Source organism: Apodemus sylvaticus, chromosome 19 (genome assembly GCF_947179515.1).
Source record: "Apodemus sylvaticus chromosome 19, mApoSyl1.1, whole genome shotgun sequence".
Taxonomy (NCBI): domain Eukaryota; kingdom Metazoa; phylum Chordata; class Mammalia; order Rodentia; family Muridae; genus Apodemus; species Apodemus sylvaticus.
The window spans coordinates 9,893,225-9,917,003 of record NC_067490.1 but is presented as its reverse complement, the minus strand read 5'-3'; the positions used below and the strand labels follow the sequence as shown (position 1 = coordinate 9,917,003).

Here is a 23,779-nt window from a genome sequence, read left to right as displayed (position 1 = left end):
TGCTTCGTGCAGCGGGCTTTGCTGGAGGGGACCCAGGGGCCTCGCAAGCCGGAAATGAATGTGGGACCCCGGGCAGGGTGGCCTCTGGCACCGCTCCTGCCTCACCATCTGTCCTCCCTACTGCACAAGTGTGGATCCGGGTGACTCTGCCTTCCCGGCCCCAAAGTGGCAACTTCAGAGTCAGTTAAGCAGTTTGGCTCCTTCGGGTGTGTCACCTTTCAGGGACACACGCAGATTTGAGTCTAAGAGCTCTGCTAAAGCCAGTGACTGAGTGCATCCGGACCTGGGGCTGCACTCTCCGTGCTGCCTTTGGATGCTGTCCCAGAAAACAGGGTCCCAGCCTTTGAGCCATGGTAACTCTAGCAGGCAGCCAACTTCTAGAAATTAACCCCAAAGTAGGGACAGGGACATTTCTCTTGGCAAGAAAGGGATGGACCTTCCTTCAGACCACAACACACCTGCTTCCCATATCTCCACACTGGGAGCAGCAGTCCAGTGACCACAGGAAATTCCCGACTGCTCCTTAAGTTGCTAGCGTGACCCTCCCGGAGCCCTGGGAAGGGCTGTCCATGCTGAAGAACCTCACAGACATCCCCTGAGGTGCTATAGAACTAAATGTGGCAACAGAAGCAAGTACCTAATGCTAGTCACTCCTACCTAGAGAGCAGAAGGACCCCCATCATTGGTGGCTCACAACTGTCTGTAATGGGACCCAATGCCCTCTTCTGGTGTGTCTGAAGAGAATAACAGTGTTCTCACATAAAATAAATAAATCTTAAAAAAGAGTTTTACATAGATTTAAGTGTGACTATTAAGAGGGATGGCACGGTGGCATGAAAAGACACTGAATCTCTTTCCAGGACTTACTCAGAACACAGTTCTAAGCTTCAATTAACCACAGTAGGAGAGTCCTCTTCCTCTAGTACCACCGGGAAGCTCCAGTTCAGAAAAAAATCAGAGGGTCTGCTTGGCCTCCTCTCCCAGGGCCACACCTCTCTCCAAATCCTTTGAAGGTGTGCCTTAGACTAGAGCTAAAGATCCCCTTTCCTACAAGCTATGATCATCAGGGCTCTCTAGACAAGCAGAGCTGACAGGTGTGTGTGCCCCTGTGCAGATGCAGGCACATGCACACATATGGACGGGTGCTCCTCTAGACAGGAGAGGTGTTTATTTTAGGAATTGACTCATGTGACTGAGGTGGGGGTGGGGCGGGGTAGCAAGCCCAGACTGCTGCTGGAGATGGGGTGGGTGGTTGAGGTGCAGGGGTGGGGGGCGGGGAGAAAAGAGTTGGTGGTACAGCTGGAGTCTGGAAGAAGTACCTTTTTGGGGGGGAGCTCAAATTTTGCCTTTTAGTGGATTGGATGGGGCACACCCACATAGCTAGCAAATCCCTTTACTGCAGTATCTGGGCAGGCTGGACCAAGTATCAGAGTCCTATGGCAACACCACCCAATGCAAAATTCACCATCATATTAGCAAACTTCAGAACACACCCTCCTTCTCGATCTACAAGCCTCGTCCTAGGGTTGCTTCTCACGGGCTGGTAGTACAGCGTCCTGGATCCTGGAAGCCTGGATGTCACTCCCAAGAGTCTGGAGTTTGTCCCTTTCCTTCCACTGGGGTTGGGACAATATTGCATGGTACCTCCCCTTCTAATCCAGTGATAAAGAGGCGTGGGGCGAAGATGAGCTTAGGGTAGGAAATTGGGGTGCAGTCTCGTATTCGGGGAGCACAACAGACTCATTTTACACATGGTTCACTGTTGAACCTCTAGGGCCTCACGATGGGTGGGCGTATGCACCATGTTGGACTATTTCAGGGCGATGTCAAATGTCTCCCAACTTCCCAAACCACAGCCCTTATATTGGTTCTTTTTTTTTTTTCATTTAAAAATGTCGACTTTAATAAGTGTACCAGTCACCGTATGGGGAAGCTGACGAAGATACATGAGCAGGGCCTACAAGTGACCACCTGGGCTTTCTACACTTCCTCTGCTCACAGGGTATTGATTAAGGTTGTTTAATATATGATTTCTCATTTGACGTTTTGGAAGTCCTTTATTGTGAAGATAATGCTTCTGTCTGGTAACAAACAGCAGCCAGGACGATCACTCTGGACTTCCACGCTGGGTAAATTCCATTTTCTCTTGAGACATGGGTTTCCTTCTATGTTTCCGAGATAATGTTTTTATTCGATCTGCAGTGTCTGGTGGCCCCTGATGCATCAGGAAACCTGGGGACGGGCTTCCTTTAGAATGCTGTGAATTGACAGAGGACAAGGAGGGTGTTGCAGTAGATCCCAAAGCCTCTGAGGCCCTGAGTTTAGGATTCTCCCTCTCTTTTTCTCTCTCTCTCTCTGAAGATTTATTTATTTAGTATACAGTATTCTACATCCATTATGCCTGCACATCAGAAGAGGGCACCAGATCTTATTATATAGGTGGTTGTGAGCCACCATGTGGATGCTGGGAATTGAACTCAGGACCTCTGGAAGAGCAGCCAGTGCTCTTAACCGCTGAGCCGTCTCTCCAGCCCAGGACCGTCTCTCCTGTTAGAGACCCGTATTGATGGAGCAGGGGGCTTCACTCCCTGCACCACCCTGCTCGCAGAAGCCATCTTTCCCCTGTATAGGCTTTCGTGGTACTGTTGTGAGGTGGGAATCTGCATGTTGGTGTCTGGTCTGTGAAGCACAGACAAGTGACAGGGACATCAGATGCCTTGTGATGGAGAGAGGCCTAGGCAGAGCTGGTTGACTGTGTGTGTGTGTGTGTGTGTGTATGTGTGTGTGCATGTGTGTGTGTATGTGTGTGCGCATGTATGTGTGTATGAGTGTATGTGTGTATGTGTGTGCATGTGTGTATGTGTGTGTGCATGTATGTGTGTATGAGTGTGTATGTGTGTGTGCATGTGTGTATGTGTGTATGTGTGAGTATATGTGTGTATATGTATGTGTGTATATGTGTGTATGTATGTGTGTGTATGTGTGTGTGCATATATGTGTGTATGAGTGTGTATGTGTGTGTATATGTGTGTATATGTGTGTGTATGTGTGTGTATGTGTGTGCATGTATGTGTGTATGAGTGTGTATGTGTGTGTATGTGTGTATGTATGTGTATGTATATGTATGTGTGTGTATGTGTGTGTATGTATGTATGTATGTATGTATGTATGTGTGTCTTCATTGAGAAAGAGGACTCAGAGAGCAATGGATTCCAAGAGGATATAGCAATCAAAAACACATACGCACTTAACAACATGTCATTAAGACACATACAACCAGAGTTCCAAGGAGAAATGAAACTGACGTCAGCGCCCAACACACAGCAGTAGTGTAGACTGCTGTGTAGGTACTGCTGGCAAAAACATACACTCCATGGGGGAGAAAAGAAAGCAAGACTGAGCCTGTACACTCAAAATATGCATACGTGTACTAACCAAAACCCCGAAAGGAAAAGCTATATAACAGCCAAGTATCAAGGCTAGGGAGAAAATGTAAGCGGTCTGTAAAACCTCATCTGCATAAGACATTTTAATATACATTTGGGGAGAAACTTGGATATCAAAAAAACACTATAAATTAGATGATGCTGTGACAAACTGTAAGTAGCACGGCCAGAAAACAAAAATATGAAATAGTAAATATGTGCAAGAATATAATTTCATATATGTATATGTGTATGTATATATGTATATGTATGTATGTGTATACGAGCACACATACAACATACATAGACCATACACATACATATATACATGCTGTGTACACATACGCACACACACCACATCCCATACACACAAAGAAATTATGTTTACAACAAGGATAACATTATCCCTGAATGAGTTCACTTATTGGCAAACTAGCTGGCCACATGCTCCCAGAATCCTCCCGTCTCTGTGCCCCAGGGCTGGGACCTCAGGCGTGCAGACACATGTTGACAGTAAGGGTCTGAATGTAGAGCCTCCTGCTTACGCAGCAAGATATTTTTATCTGCTGGGCCATCTCCCCAGCCCAATTCCTGCGATACCTTGCTTACTATTTAACATTGGTTTGGGAGTTTTAAATAGGATTTTCTTTTCTGTGACAAGAGTCTGGCCATGCTGCATTTAAACTCCTGGGCTCAAGTGATCCTCCTGCCTCAGTTTCCCAAATAGCTGTACTACGTACAGGTGTGTGCTATTACACCCAGCTATGGGGACAATGGCTTTTAAAGTTTGTATGAAGAAGAATATAGGGGAATCCTGCTAATACTTGTTTTAGTTTTTGAGACAAGGTCTCACTGTACTTGAGGCTAGCAACTCAATTCTGTAGTCCATGCTAGTCTTGAACGTAGAATCCTCTTGTTTTATTTTTTCCGCATGCTGGGGTTAAAGACAGGCACCATCACACCTGGCTGCTGATACATTTGTGTGTATGTATATGTGCACACACATGTGTGTGTGTATGTGTGTGTGTGCTCATGTGAAGGACAACTTTGGGTGTTATTTCTTGGGCACTATCTACTCCCCCCCTCCTTGAAACTGGGTCTCTAATTGGTCTGGAACTTGGAAGTAAGCAAGGCTGCCGGCCAGTGAGGCCAGAGATCTATATGCTTCCCTCTGCCTCCCCAGGGCTGTGATTATTATACCCATGGACTATACCCAGCCCCCTCCATCGGGGCTCTGGGGATTGTCACCAGTCTATGTTTGTAAGGCAGGCGCTTTGCGGACGAAGCTATCTCCTCAGCTCTGGTAGGTACATTTTTGAAAAGGAGAGCTAGTGCATATGTATTTCATCAAGCCGTGCCAGCATGATCCTGGCAGAGGAAGCAGCCATCATGGAATGGATGGCGGTAGAGCTCACGGGAGGATAACGCAGCACAGGTGATGCTTGGGTAGAGATCGGGAGCTGTAACAGATGGGCCGCACACTGGGCTCCTCGCTGCAGGGGAAGACTGAGCCCGGCAGGCAGGCGTGGCAACTGTGAAGGCTGCATCTCAAGACCTGTTACATCTTAAAGAAAAATATGCTGACTAGTGGAGAGGCTGGGTTTGCTTCCCCTGAAGAAGCCAGATCTCTCTGACACAGACAGACTGTGTCACAGGGACATGACCTGATTTCTGGGGGAGGGAGAAAGGCAGAGAGAGGGTCTGTGATCTAACTAATGACCCTTTCCTCCCTCCCTCCTCCTCTTCTTCCTCCTTCCTTTCTCTCCCCCTCCTTTCTTTTCTTTCTTCCTAACCAACAAGGTCTCCAATAGCCTAGGCTAGCTTTAAACATGTTGTGTAGCTAGATGAGGAAGACCTTGAACTCCTGATCCTCCACCTCCCTGAGTCCCTGGATTACTTACAGCAGTACTCCAAGACATCTGGATTAGAGGAGTGCTCCACAACATCTGGATTAGAGGAGTGCTCCACAACATCTGGATTAGAGGAGTGCTCTATGACATTTGGATTACAGGAGTGCTCCACTATATCTGGATTACAGGAGTGCTCCATGACAGCTAGATTACAGGAGTGCTCCACTACATTTTCATTAAAGAAGTGTTCCACGACATCTGGATTACAGGAGTGCTCCACTTCATCTGGATTACAGGAGTGCTCCACGATATCTGGATTACAGAAGTGCTCCATTACATCTGGTTTACGGGATGCCAGGGATTGACCTAGGTAGGGGGCTAGGCGATTGCTCAATCAATTGAGCTACATCTCTACCTCTTGGGAAGTTTTCTTCTTCCACTGGGCTGGGCTGGGCTGTTCTGGCCTGTGAGATCTGTTAACAGGCAGGGAGCTCAGGTGTGGGTGAACTGTGTGAGGTTCAGGCCGATCACAGACATCTCTGATATATTACCCCCCCCCCCCAGCTGTGTTGCTCTTGGTCTGTGTCAGTGACTCTTTGCTTCATGTAATGTAGGGGAAGTGATTTCTGTTGCAAAATGAACCTGATGAAAAAAATCGGGGAAGAAACTTGAGCATTTGTCTTTCTTACCAGTGTCTCCGGCTGCACACAGAGGCTTGGGCTCTCCTAAGACAACACGGAGGGCTTAGGCGCTGGCATGCCTGAGACCTGCTGCTTTCTCCAGGTCACATCTGTGGTCACACAATTCCCAGATGTGGAGTTTCAGAGATTCCTATGGTGTGTTGGCGTCTCACAGTCAGCCCCCCACTCTGAGGTAGCTAGCTATTGTGGAGTTTCTCACAATAGTTCCAATAACAAACTCTTGCCCACTGCCCACAACAGGGGTGTAGGACTACAGCAAATGTTAACAAGGTGGGATTTTCCCAAGGGAGCATAATTTTAATTCCTTAAGTCAGGCTGTTAAAAAACAACAACAACAACAAAAAAACTGACACTGTCTCATTGAAGGGAAGGAGTCGGAGGGCAGCTGGCTGCAATGGAGCACGCCAGTTCTGCAACCCCGTGACCCTGCACAGGTGCCAGCTGCCTGTCCTGCAGAAGTCACTCACCTCCATACTCCACCCAGGGTGTACCTCTGCTGGCTACCACCGCTACCTGCAGCTGGGCTGGGAGGGGCCCTGGTGCAGAACAAAGTGTTCCTCAGCTGGGAAGGAGACTGCATGACGTCGACTCTCTCCCTCAGACCAAGCTGCTCCCCTCCCCCACTCCCACCCTCGGACCAGGCTGCTTCCCTCACCCCCCTGCCTCCCACCCTCAGACGGCTGCCCCCTCCCCCTCCCAGGCTGCCCCCTCCTCTCCCCTCAGACCAGGCTGCTGCTCCCCTGCACAACCACACATCTTTCCTTTGATGGTTAGGGTCACGGTGAAGTGGGCTCCATATAAGCTCATAGCAGGTAGGAATATCGGGACCCTCCCTCAACACCCCCCCCCAACTCCATAAGTCCCACCAGGAAGGAGGGGCACTGAGTCCAGGAGTAAAGAAACTTACCCCCAAAAGCTCCCCTGGGCCAGGTAGAGGGTAGCCATGTACAACAAATACCTCTTCGAGGATTTCTTTATCCTTAGTCACCACAAGCCCACAAACCTCATCACCAGGCCGTAAACGGCAGGCAGATCAGGGTTTCCAGGAAGAAGGGAAGGCCAGAACACACATCCTCTGCACGGAGACAGACTCTCCAGCACTCTGCAGACCATCCCTTCTTCCTCTTCCGTCCCTGTGCCGCCCCCTCCCATTTCTCCCTCTCACCCAGCTCCGTCCTTGGTCTCCTGTCTTTCTGTCTCTCTAATCTCAGGGTCTGGAGCTTGCAAACACCAACTGAATCAGACACTGCCAGGACCCTGAGCCCCGCCTTTCCCCTACCTCTTTCTCTCTTCCCCATCCATCTTTGTTCTCTCTCCCTCTCTGTTTTGTGGTACCCACCCTCTTGCTAACCCTCCACCCTCCCCATACACACGAAATGGTCTTCCATTTGCAAACAAACACTCATGGTGTCAGGCTCTGCCTGAGTTCTGAGTTGGGACATTCTGGGGGAAAACCGTGTGTCTGAGGGGCTTGTGAAAGGGGGGGGGGTCCTGCCTAGTCAGAAGCATCCCTCAGGGAATTGAACACATGGGCAAGGCGCCCTCTGCACAGCCACTTTCCCCTGGAACAGCTCTCTTTAAGGATGGCTCCCCCCACAGGGGAATTCCTGGAGCCAACAGTTGACAAACCCACACACCCTCTGAGGGCTGGGCACCAGATAAAAAGCCCTCCTCAAAGCCGGCCCTCCTGGGGACGGCGTGGGACCGGGCAGGGCAGGAGACTTGCTTCTGTCACTATCTCCTCTAAGACTGATTCTCATCTCAGCACAGAACAGAGAATCTGACCTTCTGCGGGACCTAAGGCTGACCCCTGCTGCGCGTTGGAACCTCTGGGAACACGCTCCCCAGGTGAGAGCAAGGGACCTGTCTGGGATTCCCCAAGACAGCAGGAGGTGGACCGTCAGAACACCTGTCCCTATCGGTAGCTGCAGGTCTGCCAAGGTCACCTGCGCAGAGTCCCGCTCAGCAGCACGCCGCTGCCGCTGTCATCTGCACCCAGGAAAAACTGGTTTTCTAAGTTTTTCTGGTTTGCTCTCAGCGCTCCGCGAAGGATCTATTTCTGTCCCTCCTTCAGGAGTGTGAGCTTTGCCAATGACTAATCCCAGTCCTGAAGATTGATACCGTTGTCACCTGCACACGGGACTCAAGCCCAGCGGGGAAGAGGAGAGATAAGCCCTTGCCTGCAGCTGACGCTTCAGCCTGCCAGGGCCACCCGCCTTTTCCTACTACAGAACAGCTGGGGGCTGTCATTGCAGCCAGGACCACCTCTGCCCTCCTGCAGAGAGGAACATGGGCTCATCACTGTGACCACCTGGGGGTCTAGAATTGCCCCCCATCCCTGCAAGGAATTAGGATTGGCTGCCTCTCTGCAGGCGTGTGGAGCCCCTGGATGGATCTTGGGACCCGAGCCCCTCATGTCTGCCCTGCTGATGTTCTGTGCGGTGCTCTTGCTTCTGGGTACCCCCAGTCGTGGTGCCCGGCCCTGGGAGCCATGCACAGGTAAGGTGACCACACGGGGACATGGGTAGGACATCTTTTGGTGGAGTTGGAGAGAAATGGGGTTCGACCTGCCACTTCCTGACACCAGGTCACTTGTGTGTGGTAAGAGGCTGGCTTCTTAGAGACCTGGACAGTTATGGGGGACGGGGGAGATACAGTAGAGGGGGCAGCCCAGGCAGTCACAATAAAAAGGTTTCTCTAAGCTGCTAGAGATGGGAGGAGTTTCAAGTTTCAAAGCGCTCACTGCAGCCATCCAGGCTTCGCAAGTGCTTACCTGCTTGGCTGCTGGGGAAGGCCAGGCACCTGCTCCAGGAATGAAGTCCCCGGCCCTCGGGCTCCTGGCATAGAGATGAGCTATCCAACCTGCACTTAGCAAAGCTCTGGGCCGCCACGGGCCTGGCTCTGTCCCCAGTTGAAGAAGAAAACACAGGCCCAGCCCGAAACACACCCACAATCCACACCTGGGTTCAGCCTGGGGCTCCCCACGGTGGGCCGACTGCAGGCCTCTTTCTCCTCTTAAGGGAGGCCACTGGGGACACCAGTGACCATGACATCCTGCCTTAGGGTTCCTGGCACAAGAGATTCTAATTATCAAGTCACAACTAATTGGGATGAAGATACAGGACAATTGGATCTGGTAGCTGGACTTACTGAGGGATTGCAAGTCGGTGGTAGGGATCCCAGGGACAAGAGGTTCTGCTGTGACAGTGGCTGTGTTCTCGTGTGCATGCCTTCTACTGGGTTGCCAGGAAGTGTGGGGCTCCTTCATGTAATGACAAGGCAGGGGGTGACCCTGCGATCGGGTTTGGAACACTGACCCGTGTGAACGGTGCATGCAGTTTATGACCTAACTACCTAGAAGTGACTGGCTGTAAGTTCCAGCGGCCGCTCCATCACAGGCAGCTGGTGACAAGGCCCTGGGGCCTGATACAGTGCCGCCTGTGGGGATCTGAGGCAGAAGAGAAGCCCCTGCCCCTCCTCCCTGTTCTCCAGCCACACCTGCAGGGATGGCTTTGAAGGTGGAGCTTCTAAGTCAGTTGTCACCACACAAAATCCCCTGGCTCTGAGGGATGGCATCTGGGTGCCCCCCTCCCCACCTCCTATGCGGGGCCACCTTGCGTTGTGGAGTGAGCGTGTGAAGGAGCCCCAGGAGCCCCCTGTGCAGGCCTGGCTGGGAGCTGTGAGGACGGCCATGCTTCCGGGGCCTGGAATGAGTCACAAGCATGTACTTTCCTGTTCCCTGAGCCCGGGGGAACACAGCCGACCTGAAGAGTGATAATAAAGGTTATTTATAAAGCCCGCCTCCTCTCCCCTGAAGGTGCGTTTCGAATAGTTAAAAGATGACCTAGTTATGAATACGGCGAACCAAGGAGGAAACATAAAATGTCAGGCTGGTATTATGGCGCTGCAGGAGAAGGGGCTTGGGAGGCCGGTGAGGTTGGCCCAGTTTTAAGTCCCTCCGGTTCTACTCTGTGTTGAGCATTGGCCAGCCCTGAACTTTGATGTAAGACACAGGTGCGCCGCTCCATTCTGCCTTCCCCTGGCCTGGGCTGCCCTGCCCAACAGATGGGAAACCGGGAGGCCTCAACTGCCTGGACTCACATCTGTGGTCACGGAGGAAGCACCACGGAGCTGGGACTGGTGGTTAACGGGCAGGGTCACAGCAGGCAGGAAGCTTGGGGAAAGCAGGCTTCCATGAGTGTGGTGAGAGCCCTCACACCTGTGACAGTTGGCTTTAGAAGTGATCCAAGGAGCCCCTTGTCAGCGCTTCCTGGTGCTTCCCTTGCTACTGAGGTGACAAGATGAGGGTCTGGTACGAAATATCTCCAGTCACTATCCTCATACCTGTCCCTGTGTGTGTGGGGGTCTAGTAGTCTGTGTTCTGGGGACTTTCTGAGAAAAGGGCCTACAGCTTCACTCTCCAGCAGGCGGCCAGCAGCGTGCAGGGAATCCGCAGGTTACTGGTCTCAGATACTATAGAGAATAGTCTGTGGTAGGGATTCTGTCACAGACAGGGGACATTGCAGATACCAGGTGAGTGAACTCCCAAGAGTGTTCTGACTCCTAGTGGGAACTGACATCTCTGCCCTCTCTTTAATAGGAGGGTCCCCAGGAGAGTGGGAGGCAGTAGGGTGCCGCCTGCCTAAACAGCCTTAGAAAGCGGGAGGGCTTGGTGTGTGCGCAGGAGCAGAGTTTCCACAGGGCCCTCTCCCCACTGGGCATGGTCCAAGCCTCTTGAGGACTTGAGAGATCTCTGGAGCCTCCTAGGGTGTTAGGCGTCTCAGTTTCCTGGGTTTTACAGCCTGCCTGCCTGCTTACTCTCACCCCCGGGTCTCCTGCATGGGCGGAGTAGGTAGGGCTCGGAGCTCAGAGGATCCTGCTTGGTGTGACAGTGGAGAGGGACAGCAGGCTAGAATGCGGCTGCAGCCCAGAGGGCCTGTCATGATTGGGGCTCTGGAGATGCAGGGGGACATGCAAATTGACCCAAGGAGAGAGAGACAGCCAGAGCAGGTTCAGGCCCCAGACCCCAGAGGGTAGATAAAGCTTCCCTCGCCCTCTGGTTTCTTTCTCCTTGATACCTTCCTTCCCACCTGTGGGAAGCAGTACAAAGCCTGCTCAGGAGGCACCATGCTTAGTATGTGACAACCCCCTGCTGGCCCTCCTGTCCCAGTCAACCAGAGATGTTGAGGCTTGAGGAGGCGGGGCTCTCTTGCCCGGGACTCATCCAGCCGACAGCTACCAGCCACAATCCACTGGGGAAGCTGCGGGTGGGCACCAGCTGTGGGGTGTGGCATTGTGGGGGCTGTCGTGTTATACTGGTACCAGAGGGGAGACACTCCCAAGTCCTGGGGCTCACCTGGAGCTCCCAGGGTATCCATGACTCTTGCATGAGGCAGGAAGAGGAAGACGCTCAAAGGCCAGGAAGAGAGGTTTATTAATGGCAGGGCCAGACATGCACTGGGGAAAGCAGAGGTGTTCTGGGAACTACTGGTGGGAGCTACCAGGCATTGCAGGAAGCTGCAGGTGGGGGTGGGGGTGGGGGTGGGGGTTGGGCGGGCATCAGCTGTTGGGGTGTGTCTTGTTATGCTGGTGCCAAAACATACAGCCCTTGCAAGTCACTGTGCTCCTGGACACCCAGCAGGACAGGGCCCTCAGCAGCTGGACTTCTGGCCACAGCAGGCCTGTCTGGAGCAGGCAGGGCGGCACAGCAGGGACACACAAGAGGCTGGGCGACAACAGCTGGGCTGGCAGCAGGAGGCACAGCAGGAGGAGGTGGGCACACAGCAGGCAGGTCTGCACACAGGGCGGCACAGCAGGGACACGCTGGAGCAGGGCTTGCAGCACACAGGCTTGCAGCACACAGGAGCACAGCAGGAGGGCTGGCAGCAGGAGGAGGAGGAGCCAGAGCAGATGGGGGTGCAGCACACAGGCTTGCAGCAGACAGGCACACAGCAGGAGGGCTGGCAGCATGAGGACTGGCAGCTAGACTGCTGGCAGCATGATCCAGAGCAGATGGGTGTGCAGCAGACAGGCTTGCAGCAAAGGGTCACACAGCAGGGCTGCTGGCAGGGGGAGCAGGTGCAGCAAGCTGGCTGGCAGCTAGACTGCTGGCAGCATGATGGTGTGCAGCAGGAGGATTGGCAGCAGGGGCTGGACACACAGCTCACTGGGGTGCAGACGAGGGTCAGGCAGGGGGCTGGGGCACAGCAACTGGGGGCACAGCAAGGAACACAGCAGCTGGGTTGACAGCAGCTGGACTGGCAGCAGCTGGGGGCACAGCAGCAGGGCTCACAGCAGCTCTCTGGGCAGTCGTCCACCTGCCAGGAGGAGTCGGTACAAGAATCACAGGAACCCGGCAGGCAGACCCGGCTGTTGTAGCTCAGGTCACTGGAGCAGACGGACAGGGTGGAGGCGGCCATGGTGGGCAGGTGTGGTAGGAGCTGTGAGGGTTTGTGTGTGTGTGTGTGTGTGTGTGTGTGTGTGTGTGTGAGAGAGAGAGAGAGAGAGAGAGAGAGAGAGAGAGAGAGAGAGAGAGTGTGTGTGAGTGTGAGGGCTGGTTGTTTGCTTTTATACTCTGCACACAGTGTGTTGTTGGTATAGGCAGCCCTGCGCAGAAGCTCCTTCCTTGTTAGTGTTTGGCGCTGGTTCCTGGAGAGTGCCGGAAGATGCTACCCTGCTTGTAAATGTCCTGGACCTGTATTGTGTTGAGCCAGGGACAGATGAAGAGGAGATCATGGTGGGAGACAGCGCTGGCCAGGGGTGCGTCTGGGCTCTCTTGGCAGAGTAGTTGGATCTGTGCCTCTGAGATGTCCAACCATTTTTGAGTGCTGTGAGTTGGCCATGTCTGCCCCTTTCTCTTTTAAGTTTGTCATCGAGTCCTTGTAGAGGGCGGGGCTGATTCCAGTGACCGCGGTGGGCTCTCCTCTCAGTTTGGCCTGGTTGGAGACACTCACGCAGAAGACTCAGTGGCATATGGCCAGCTGTTCCTCTGCTCACTGCTATCCCTGCTTTGGGTGGCGAAGGGAGAAAGAAGGCTGGGGCAGGCCCATGCTTAAGACGCAGCTGTTTCATGGAGGCACGCCCCTTCTGACACGGACTGTGTCAGCACACACTTGGCTCTAGATTTGAGGTAGCTGTGGCTATCTGAAGTTTGACATGACAGAAGGCTGAGGCTGCCCTTGAACGTGGAGAGCGCGCCCCTCTCCTCATCCCTGAGGACTCCTCGTAACCACTGCATGGCTCCTCACTGTTGGCTTTAGAACTCTATCCAAGGGCGCCCGCGAGGAGCTATGTGTGGAGCCCACCTCACTGACCATGGTCATTGTTCAGGGATTCTCTAAAGGACCTTCACCACAGAGGTGTTGGAATCCTAGACAGGTCTTTCAGAAGGGGATGAAAGTCACTGGGGACCATGTGACCCGCCATGCACTGTTCATGAAGGAGGTTGAGGGAAGCAGCCCATTAGGGCAAAACCAGATTGGAATGGGCAGAGGTTGGGCTGACAGTTCCAACTGTGGTGGTCTGTGTGAGGTGTGTGTGTGGGGTGTCTTCGTTGTGGGCCTCCCAGGGCTCTGTCATTTGATACACGTGTGTAGGATCCATCCTCATGACTGCTGTGTTGTCAATATGAAGTGTCCCTCCAAAGAAGTATGATTCCCAGATGCCGGTGTTGGTGAAGGGTATCTGCTGTGGGAACCAAGGCAGCCACTGAAGGGGGGTATTTTCCCGGCTGTCTCTTTCTTTCTTTCTTTCTTTCTTTCTTTCTTTCTTTCTTTCTTTCTTTCTTTCTTTCTTTCTTTCTTTCTTTCTTTCTTTCTTTCTTTCTTTCTTTTTAGTGTGGTGGTACAGACATTTTTTTAAAAGATTTATTTATTTATTATATGTAAGTACACTGTAGCTGTCCTCAGACACACCAGAATAGGGAATCAGATCTCATTACAAGATGGTTGTGAGCCACCATGTGGTTGCTGGGATTTGAACTCAGGACCTTTAGAAGATCAGTCAGTGCTCTTAACCGCTGAGCCTTCTCTCTAGCCCTGTCTCTTTCTTTACATCTCGGCTCTCCCCCTTCCTGGCCACTGTGAGTGGAGAAGCCTGCTTCTCATTGCAGGCCCAGAAACAGAGCTGTCCGGAGACTGAATTTAGGAACTTTAGTGACGCCTCTGAGAGCCCGGGGCCAGCTCAGCCTCCAGCCTCTGAGTACTTGTCTTCTGTTTTAGAGATCCCCAGTTGAGTAAAGCCAGATTCTCTACACCAGCACAGAAAAGCCCTTCAGGACCAGCCAGAGTGAAGTTGAGTGTCTATGGTTTACACATTTGGGCATTGGGAGGGGTGGCCCAGAGAATTTCCTCAGGTGTCTACATAATGACTGTATATATGATCCTGTGGCTTTGCGTGTAGTGGTGGGTGTGTGTGTGTGTGTGTGCGTGCGTGCGTGCGTGCATGCATGCACACACATGCATGTATACATGCCTCTCTTCAAACCTCAAACCTCAGTCCTGAAACTTTCTATAACCTTTCCTGCAAATCACTTAAGCAAATGTTAAAAATTAAGTAAAATGCACAAGGTAGTAGTTTATTTTTGTTTCTTCTCTTCTGTTTGTTAAGGAAATTTTGGAGTAGTTCTTGAGGTGCACTGCTTAGATTTAGGAACAAACAGGCAAGCTAACACAGTGAAACTGGAGGTCACAAGTATCCTGACCCATAGTAAACACAGCTTCTTGTTCATAACATCCGTGTCTTACCCATCTGTAGAGAAACACACAGTCTCTAGGCAATTAGGATTTATTAGTTGTTTTGAAGTTGTGCTCATGGTGTGCGCATACGTGTTTGTGTGTGTATGTGTGTGTGTTTTTGTATGTATGTGTACATGTATGTGCATATGTATATATGTGTGTATGTGTATACGTGTATATATGTGTGTGTTTGCATATATGTGTGTACATGTGTATATGTATGTGTGCTTGTATATATATGTATGTGTTTGTGCATCTTTATATGTGTGTACATGTGTATATGTGTGTATATGTATATATGTGTGCATGTGTATCTGTGTATGTGTGTGTATATGTGTATGTATATGTGTATATATGTGTGTGTGGTGTGTGTCCCTCTGTCATTACCAGGGTCTCTTACCAGCCTGGAGCTTGCTAAGTGGGTGAGGCTGGCTGCTTAGCTAGCTCCAGGGATTCTTCTGTTTCTAACTCTCCTGTTCTTGGATTTTTTATGTGGGTTCTGGGATTCAAACTGTGTCTTTATGCTCACAAGGGAAGCACTTGGCCAATGAGCTCTCTTCCCAGGCCATTCTGAAGTTTCTTGAAGGAAGGAGAAATAGATCTCTGGTCTGAGCTGGACTTCTATCCTGTGTGAGACCGGCATGTTCCCGTCTTTCTGTCTGAGGCGCCCCTCCCCCAAGCTGCTTCCACAGCGCTCCATCTCGGCAATGGAGTCCAACTAAATCAATCACCTGTAGTCTTATGTGTTTGTTTATGGCTAGAATTTGGTAGGGTGACTGTATCCTACTGTGACAACTCTCAGTTTACCCAGACTGACTGACCAGAGAGGAGGAGAGGGGAAGGTCACACCCACAGGTCAGGTCTACACTGGATTAGTGAGCTCCTCCCTGGGTCAGTGAGCTCCTCCCTGGGTCAGTGAGCTCCTCCCTGGGTCAGTGGGTTCCTCCTTGGGTCAGTGAGCTCCTCCCTGGGTCAGTGGGCTCCTCCCTGGGTCAGTGAGCTCCTCCCTGGGTCAGTGAGCTCCTCCCTGGATCAGTGAGCTCCTCCCTGGGTCAGTGAGCTCCTCCCTGGGTCAGTGGGTTCCTTCTTGGGTCAGTGAGCTCCTCCCTGGGTCAGTGAGCTCCTCCCTGGGTCAGTGGGCTCCTCCCTGGGTCAGTGGGCTCCTCCCTGGGTCAGTGGGCTCCTCCCCAGTGCAGTTTCCTCCAGCGTAGGGTGTCTAGCTCTCACAGTGCTGTCAGTGGCATCATGGGTAGAACAGTCATTGTTAACTCAGATGGGGAAGCAGGACAGCCTAAATGAGGAGTCAGGGCTGTTGTGGGCCTTGAAATGTGAGCACAGGTCTTCCAGAGATGGAGGCCTGTGACTCCTGGGAAGGGCGGGGCTTACATCTTTTTGTTTTTGAGTGTCCTCTCAGAGATGCCTTCTGACAGCCTGGAGGTAAAGAACTGCACAGCTACCCAGGGCTGGTTGTGTGTGTGAGCTTGACACACGTCGGAACATAAAGCAAGCGTGTTCCCAGCCTGCAGGAATCTCTGGGAGGACAGCAGCCTCTTAGCTGAGAGGGCTGCTCCCCACACAGAGGCACGCTCCAGGTGGCCCTGCCCAGCTATCTCCTGGTTAGGTGTTCTGTGGTTCAGGTCCCCACATAGCTTCCTTTTAACAAGAGAGCTCTTTAGCTCCCTTTTCAAGGACCAGCGTGTGGACAAGTGATGACCTCAGCCGGTCTGGGTGGTCCCCACCTCAGGATTCTTACTGCACCCTCACGGTACCCTGTAGCATCTCTCTCTCCTCTGAGGCCACTTTCTCTTTCAGAGACCAGTTGGCACATGGACTTCTGAGAGCTAGTCTGCCTACCTTCTGTCCCAAGATTGCCATCTCTGCTCCCTGACTACACTGTGTGTCCAAATCCCGCCCCGCAGACCTCTGCCTCTTTGTTAAAGGAAGGGATTATGCTACATGTCCCCTTTGTGCAGATGAGACATGCCAAGTGCTTCTCAGGGTCTGCCAGGGCCCCCGCTGTTTGTGTTAACCGCACAACAGTCATGGATCAAATCGGAAGAAGTGTGCCTCGGGCTCGTGGTTTGAAGGCTTGGTTTTTGGATGGTGGTGCTGTTTTTGCGAGTGTTCTGGAGACTTTGGAAGGAATCACCTAGATGGCATAAGGGGGCCATTGGGTGTGGCTGGTCTGGCCTGCCCAGTTGTGATAGGGACAGCCTCTGCCATGTGCCACATGCTCCTACTACTGTGAACTACGCTGCCCACTTGCCTTCCCTGCCACGGTGGGCTGAGCCTTCTGACACAAGCTCTTTCTCCCTTCAGTTGTCTCTGTCAGGCATTTTAGTCACAGTGATGGCAAGGTGAACTCTAAAGGTCTTAGTAACAACGTTAGCCACCAGACCACATTATACAATGCACAGTAATGTGTGTACACGCACAAACACATGCATGTGTAGGCATGTGTACACACACACACACACACACACACACACACACACACACACATTACAGAATAGCTCCACAGGGTTGAAGAGGCTTTGGCCAACTTAGAGGAATTCAAACCGTCCCAGAAGGCAGCTGCAGATCAGCTGAGGTGGCTAGATACAATGTCTACAACTGGAGAGAGCTTCTGGAAGCATTCTGAGGCACAGAGGGGAGGCACAAAGCCCCAAAGGTAAGGTACAGGAACAGGGGCTGGAGAGGTGGCTCAGCGGTTAAGAGCACTGACTGCTTCCAGAGGTCCTGAGTTCAAATCCCAGCAACCACATGGTGGCTCACAGCCATCTGTAATAGGATCTTGTGCTCTCTTTTGGTGTGTCTGAAGACAGCAATGTGGTGTACTCATGTGCATAAAATAAATTAATAAACAAGTTAAAAAACTTTCTTTAAAAAATTAAAAAAGAAAGGGGCAGGGAGAGGTGGATAAATGGATGGATGGATGGACAACAATTGGGATGGGTCACATCAGCAGTGGGGGGACTGAGGGGCTGAAGCCTCAGGGACAGTTGGACTTTCTCACACATGACACACATGGGATGATTAAATGGTAGGTGGGTGGGTGATTGCCAGGTGTCCTCTCCATGGAGCGAGCTGAGGGCGGAGCACCCTTCCTCGGTCTGGTGTATTTAACAGGCTCTCAGATCAGGTTTTTCTGATGTGTTCCCAATGCACTCCACAGGGAACTGTTTTACTGTTTTGTCTGTGGTGGTTTGATTAGGAATGGCCCTCGTGGACTGACAGCTTGAATATGCTTGGCCCATAGGGGAGTGATGCTCTTCAGAGGTGTGGCTTTGTTGGAGTGGGTGTGGCCTTGTTGGAGTGGGTGTGGCCTTGTTGGAATGGGTGTGGCCTTGTTGGAGTGGGTGTGGCCTTGTTGGAAGAAGTGTATCACTGAGGGGGGGAGGGGGCTTTGAGGTCTCCCATGCTCTAGATATGTTCAGAGTGGTACATACTCTCCTTTTGCTGCCTGAGAATCAAGATGTAGAGTTCTCAGCCCCTCCAGCATCCTATCTGCCTGCTGCCATGCTTCCCACCAGGATGATAATGGACTAATCCTCTGAAACTGTAAGCCAGCCCCAATGAGCTGTTTGCCTTTATAAGAGTTGCCGTGGTCATGGTGTCTCTTCACGGCAATGAAACCCTAACTAAGACACAGGAGTAAGTCATCAGTCTGTGACAGGTGTTGTTGGTGCACAACAAGGTGCAGAGTCCTCCTGTCTTGGAGTTGGCACTCACTATGGGGCTAAATGCTGCTGGCAAAGTGAAAGGGTCCCTGGGAAATGTTCAGACTGTGCACCGCAACTGCACGTCCTGGAGTCAATCTGACCATCATAGCCCCAACTGCATTTCCCACTCTGACCTTGGGGATGGAAGGTAGGACAGACATCTGGCTTGACCTCCAGACCCACAGCTGGAGGGGAGCATGGCTTAGCCCTGCAGTGGAGCTTGAAGAGAGAGAGAGAGAGAGAGAGAGAGAGAGAGAGAGAGAGAGAGAGAGCAGAGTTGACAGGATGAGGGCTGTGCATGAAATGAAGCGATGGAGCAGGACGGGAAGGTGGATGATGTGCCCCAGAGGTCTCGTGTGGTGAGTTTCCCTAGCAGAGACAAGCCAACCAACAGAGGAGTGAGGTTGATGGTGAGGAGGTAGTTGTGGGGGGGGGGGAGGATGGAGGGTGTGGGGGTGTAGCCATAGCAACCCAAAGAGCAATGGAGGGGAGGCAGATGCTGGACCTAAAGGGAGTTTATGGGAGAAAGCAAATCTAACTCTGCTTATGTTGAAAGCCTGTGGGCTATTTGTAGTCTGATCCCAAGAGCCTTCTAGCCTTCTGGAGTATGGCAAGATTTGAGAGCCTGTGCTGGCCCCTTGGGCTCTGACTCCTCCTAGGTTGGCATGGGCTGCCTGCTTTCCCCTCTGAGGACCAAGCCTGCTCTCCGAGAAACCAGGTTCTTAGCAGCTGCGCCGAATGGTCCTTCCAGGGAATGCCTACCAGGTACCAGACCTTTGGCATCAGACACACGGTCACCTGCCCTGAAGGTCTGCTGCTTGTCCTTGCCAAGTGGCTCCTGGGATAGAGGCTGGCCTGGCAGGATTGGCAGGGGTTGCCTGTGATTGGGACCCTCTATCACAGGTGTGTGACTGCTGGCCGAGGACAAGCTGTGGAAGGTATGTAGCTCAGGATATACTGCTTCCTGGCTTCCCATCAGGACCTGATGCTGGTTCCATTAGAATTTAGAGAGGAAGACTGAGGCATGGCTGAAGTCAAAGTGTTTATTATTAAAGTTCTGAGGAGGCTTCCAGCTAGAGGGTACCTGGCAGTTTCCTACCAAGAAGCCCACTGGAGGGACAGCAGGGCTGTGGAGGAGGGTTCCCGGGCTTATGACCAGGACCTCTACCAGGCTGGGTAATGGCGGAGAGCGAGACAGGATACTCTGTTGTTTGATGGAAGACACGCAAGCTAAGGCAGGGCTGGCACCTGAGGCAGCTCGGGAACTAGGGGAGAGGTGAGGGAGCCCCAGGGGTAGATCCATCAGCAGCTGGACTTCTGGCCACAGCAGGCCTGTCTGGAGCAGGCAGGGCGGCACAGCAGGGACACACAGGAGGCTGGGCGACAGCAGCTGGGCTGGCAGGAGGAGGCACAGCAGGAGGAGGTGGGCACACAGCAGGCAGGTCTGCACACAGGGCGGCACAGCAGGGACACACTGGAGCAGGGCTTGCAGCACACAGGCTTGCAGCACACAGGAGCACAGCAGGAAGACTGGCAGCAGGAGGAGGGGCCAGAGCAGATGGGTGTGCAGCACACAGGCTTGCAGCAGACAGGCACACAGCAGGGGGGTTGACAGCAGGAGGGCTGGCAGCTAGACTGCTGGCAGCATGATCCAGAGCAGATGGGGGTGCAGCAGACAGGCTTGCAGCAGACAGGCACACAGCAGGGGGATTGACAGCATGAGGACTGGCAGCTAGACTGCTGGCAGCATGATCCAGAGCAGATGGGTGTGCAGCAGACAGGCTTGCAGCAAAGGGTCACACAGCAGGGCTGCTGGCAGGGGGAGCAGGTGCAGCACGCTGGCTGGCAGCTAGACTGCTGGCAGCATGAGGGTGTGCAGCAGGAGGATTGGCAGCAGGGGCTGGACACACAGCTCACTGGGGTGCAGACGAGGGTCAGGCAGGGGGCTGGGGCACAGCAGCTAGACTGGCAGCAGCTGGACTGGCAACAGCTGGGGGCACAGCAGCTAGACTGGCCACAGCTGGGGACACAGCAGGAGGGCTCACAGCAGCTCTCTGGGCAGTCCTCTACCTGCCAGGAGGACTCAGTGCAGGCGTCAGAGCAGACAGACATGGTGGAGGTGGCCATGGCTGGTTGGAGGGCAGAAGGTAAGATTTGAGAAGGAGAGAAGGAGGGAGCAGGGTAGTGAGGGAGCGAGGTGCCTGGAGCCACTTATATATCTCTCAAGGATGTGTATGTTTGTGGTGTCCCAGCTACAGTTCCCTGTTGGTGTTGATGTAGTTCTAAGACACCTGTCAACCAAGTGGGCGTGGCCTATAGCTCCACCCACCCATAGAACTCTGCGCAGCTAGAGCTCATAGGTCTGGCAAGGCTGCAAGGGGCAAAACAGGGGTGTGTCATTTCCTCTCCAGGAAGGGTCAGCCTTCTTTTGAGGCCCCTTGCTCTGGCTCCCCGCTTCAGTCCTTAATTGAGTCATCAGTATATTTTAATCTTATTTTGTGTCCTCTTTATTTGAGGATGACCAGTCAGAGAGCTGTGTTTGTTTTCTGCATCAACAATGCCTCTAATAATAGTTCTCACTTTGCTCTAGGAATTGTTCTAAGTGAATCTATAGGCACTACGTCAACTAACCCCTGTAACCTTGCAAGGGAGATGATGTCATTAGTCTCACATGGGGAAACTGAGGCACAAACAAAAGCATACAGCTGGGCAGCTCATGTCTTGTGTTCCTGTCCTTCTGCTCTCAAGGTGAAACAGACTAGTAGAAATGCCTCCAACAATAAGTCCCCTCCAGAGGAGTGGAGGGAAGCCAGGACACCCATCACTCAAAGACAGAAGACCTTTAGTCCTGCCCATAGTATTCTGGGCATCTAGAGGGGAAAAGTCTGATAGAACTCCTTAGTGCAGGACAGGGGAGCTGTCACTTGCTCTCCTGCTCTCCTGAGCTCTAGGAGGCTGGACTTTGTAGTGGATGCCTTTGTAAATACATTGTTTTCTTTCTTTCTTCCTTCCTTCCTTCCTTCCTTCCTTCCTTCCTTCCTTCCTTTCTTTCTTTCTTTCTTTCTTTCTTTCTTTCTTTCTTTCTTTCTTTCTTTCTTTCTTTCTTTCTTTCTTTCTTTCTTTCTTTCTTTCTTCCTTCCTTCCTTCCTTCCTTCCTTCCTTCCTTCCTTCCTTCCTTTCTTTCTTTCTTTCTTTCTTTCTTGACTTTGTAAATACATTGTTTTCTTTCGTTCTTTCTTCCTTCCTGCCTTCCTGCCTTTCTTCTTTCCTTTCTTTCTTCTTCCTTCCTTCCCTCCCTCCTTCCTTTCTCTTTCATTCTTTCTTTCCTTTTTTCTCCCTTCTCCCCTCCCTTCTTTTCCCCTCCCCCCTTCTCTTCCTTTCCCTCCCTGATTCCCCCTTTCCTCTTTCTTTCTTTCCTCCCTCCTTCCCTTTCTTTCTCCCTCCTTTCATTATTCTTTTCTTTGTTTTTATTTTTGTTTTGAGACAAAGGTCTCACTATGTAGCTCTGGCTGTCCTGAAATTCACTCTGTAGACTAGGCTGGGTTTGAGCTCAGAGATCTGCCTACCTTTGCCTCCTGGGTACTAGGATTAAAGGTGTATCCCACCATGGCAATCTTAAGAAATTTTCTTAATTTTCTTTTCACATTGTCCAGTTTTGGTACCTAGAGACATATTTGATTTTTTTCTTTATAAAATCTCTCTCTTTCCCCTTCCTTCACCCTACCGAGGTATAGGGGTGTTTGGCTTGTCTGCTTGTCTGTCTGTCTGTCTGTCTGTGTGCCAGTGTCTGGTGTCAGCCGAGGCTGGAATGGGTGTCAGATCCTCTAATATTGGAGTTTTATGTAGTTGTGAGCTGCCATGAGGATACTGGGAGTTGAATCCAGGTCCTTTGGAAGGGCAGCAAGTTTTTAAACTGCTGAGCCATCTCTCCAGCCCCTTGCTGTTTGCTCTTACCCCATGCCACAAGCCTTTGCCATGCATGGGTAAGAGTGGGGTGACCTTGGCTGTTGGGATTACTCTTTTCCAGGATGTGACATCTGTGTCCATTAGAGCTGCGGGAAGCTGACTGGAATTCTGGGGTTGAGGCAGAGGTCTGTCCACACAAGTCAGCTTTTCTCTGGAGTAAGAGCAGTGGGAGAAGGAAGTCAGGATAGAGTGGAGCCTGGGCACTCCTGCTCTCCAGGAGCCTTTGCACCTCCTACCTCAAGTGATAACTTTCCATGATTATCAGTGAATGTGAGATGCCACACACTCAGCCTCTGGTGATCTGGTCAGGTGATGGTTTCCCTTGCAGCTATCCTATCCTTCCAGCTGAACTTGCTGTCTGAGACCCACCCTGAAGTCTCACCCCTCAAGACTATCCTGAGCCAGCTGATGGGTCACTGCTCTCATCCTTTCTGAAAGTCTTGATCTTGACTAGCTCACACCCTGCCTCAGTGGGAGAAAGGTGTTGATTCCTCCACAATCATGGTGCCCTTCTGGACTGTTGGCTCCCTCACAGCCATCTGCTGTTCTTTGGAAGGGCTAAGAAGACATTGTGACCAAAAGCAACTTGGGAAAGGCAGATTGTGTTTTATCCCACACTTCTAGGGTCACACTCCATCACTGAGGGAAGTCAGGACAGGAACTCCAGGCAGGAATTGAAGCACACGCCACCTAGGAATGCTGTTTTCTGGCCTGCTTCTCATGGCTTGCTCAGTCTGCTTTCTTATATAACTGAGGACCACCAGCCCAGAGATGGCACCACCCACAGTGGGCTGGACCCTCTCACACCAATTATCAATTGAGAGACTATATCACAGGCTATCCCACCAGCTAATTTGGTGGAAGCATTTTCTTAGTTGAGTGTTCCTCTTCCCAAGTAATTTTAGCTTGTGTCAAGTTGATATAAAACTAGCCAGCACAATTTTACATTTAAAAAATATTTATTTTTACTCTTATTTATGTGTCTCTGTCTGTTTGAGTGTAGGTATATATGAATGCAGTACACATAGAGGACAAAAGCATGTGTTGGATCCCCTGGAACTGGAGTTACAGGTGATATAAGCTGCTCAATATGGGTGCTGGGAACCAAACTCTGGTCTGCTGCAAGAGAAACAAGCACTCTTAACCACAGAACCATCTCTCCAGCCCCAAATGTAATGTGTGTGTGTGATATGTGGTGTCTGTGTGCGAGGTGTGGTGCATGGTGTGTGTGTGTATATATGTGGGTGATATGTGGGTATGTGTGGTTCGTATGGTGTGTGGTGTGTGTACATGTGTATGTGTGTGTGCATGTGGTGTGTATGTGTTTGTGTGTGTGTGTGGGAGGCATGAATGGTATATGTGTGCATGTGTGGTTGTGTA

General features: G+C 51.7%; 4 protein-coding genes across 12 annotated transcripts in view; 1 reads left to right on the top strand and 3 right to left on the bottom strand.

The window, feature by feature from the left end:
* Positions 1–2,107: 2,107 nt before the first annotated feature.
* LOC127670126 (alpha-ketoglutarate dehydrogenase component 4-like) lies at positions 2,108–6,556 on the bottom strand. The gene is made up of 3 exons (XM_052164440.1): positions 6,444–6,556; positions 2,513–2,679; positions 2,108–2,307 (listed from the first exon to the last, which is right to left on the bottom strand). Exons 1-3 carry the CDS (start codon positions 6,554–6,556, stop codon positions 2,108–2,110), a joined length of 480 nt encoding a protein of 159 aa, XP_052020400.1.
* Positions 6,557–8,390: 1,834 nt separating this feature from the next.
* The window catches only part of Tspear (thrombospondin type laminin G domain and EAR repeats), a 178,522-nt gene continuing 163,133 nt past the window's right edge, over positions 8,391–23,779 (top strand). The window contains exon 1 of the mRNA XM_052163780.1: positions 8,391–8,475. Coding sequence (XP_052019740.1) covers positions 8,391–8,475 — 85 coding nt within the window. The remainder of the gene's footprint in view (positions 8,476–23,779) is intronic.
* LOC127669657 (keratin-associated protein 10-12-like) lies at positions 11,628–12,395 on the bottom strand. 2 transcript variants are annotated; one of them, XM_052163812.1, is made up of 2 exons: positions 12,245–12,395; positions 11,628–12,172 (listed from the first exon to the last, which is right to left on the bottom strand). In XM_052163812.1, the coding sequence occupies exons 1-2, from the start codon at positions 12,393–12,395 to the stop codon at positions 11,628–11,630; spliced, it is 696 nt and encodes a 231-aa protein (XP_052019772.1). The 2 variants fall into 2 exon arrangements, with proteins under 2 accessions (XP_052019772.1, XP_052019771.1); XM_052163811.1 differs by having other exon boundaries at positions 11,628–12,395.
* LOC127669654 (keratin-associated protein 10-3-like) lies at positions 19,736–20,560 on the bottom strand. 8 transcript variants are annotated; one of them, XM_052163799.1, is made up of 3 exons: positions 20,462–20,560; positions 20,196–20,398; positions 19,736–20,036 (listed from the first exon to the last, which is right to left on the bottom strand). In XM_052163799.1, the coding sequence occupies exons 1-3, from the start codon at positions 20,558–20,560 to the stop codon at positions 19,736–19,738; spliced, it is 603 nt and encodes a 200-aa protein (XP_052019759.1). The 8 variants fall into 8 exon arrangements, with proteins under 8 accessions (XP_052019759.1, XP_052019757.1, XP_052019755.1 ...); XM_052163797.1 differs by having other exon boundaries at positions 19,736–19,964; positions 20,082–20,560; XM_052163795.1 differs by having other exon boundaries at positions 19,736–20,063; positions 20,172–20,560.

Coding starts and splice junctions, on each gene's coding strand:
- LOC127670126 (XM_052164440.1), bottom strand. CDS start 6,556: ATGCAGTCTCCTTCCCAGCTGAGGAACACTTTGTTCTGCACCAGGGCC. Junction 2,680..6,443: donor ACCCTGGGTGGAGTATGGAG/GTGAGTGACTTC, acceptor TGTGCTTCACAG/ACCAGACACCAACATGCAGA. Junction 2,308..2,512: donor GCTGGAGAGACGGCTCAGCG/GTTAAGAGCACT, acceptor TCAGGGCCTCAG/AGGCTTTGGGATCTACTGCA.
- LOC127669657 (XM_052163811.1), bottom strand. CDS start 12,395: ATGGCCGCCTCCACCCTGTCCGTCTGCTCCAGTGACCTGAGCTACAAC.
- LOC127669654 (XM_052163791.1), bottom strand. CDS start 20,560: ATGGCCACCTCCACCATGTCTGTCTGCTCTGACGCCTGCACTGAGTCC. Junction 20,394..20,444: donor TGTGTCCCCAGCTGTGGCCA/GTCTAGCTGCTG, acceptor CTGCCAGTCTAG/CTGCTGTGCCCCAGCCCCCT.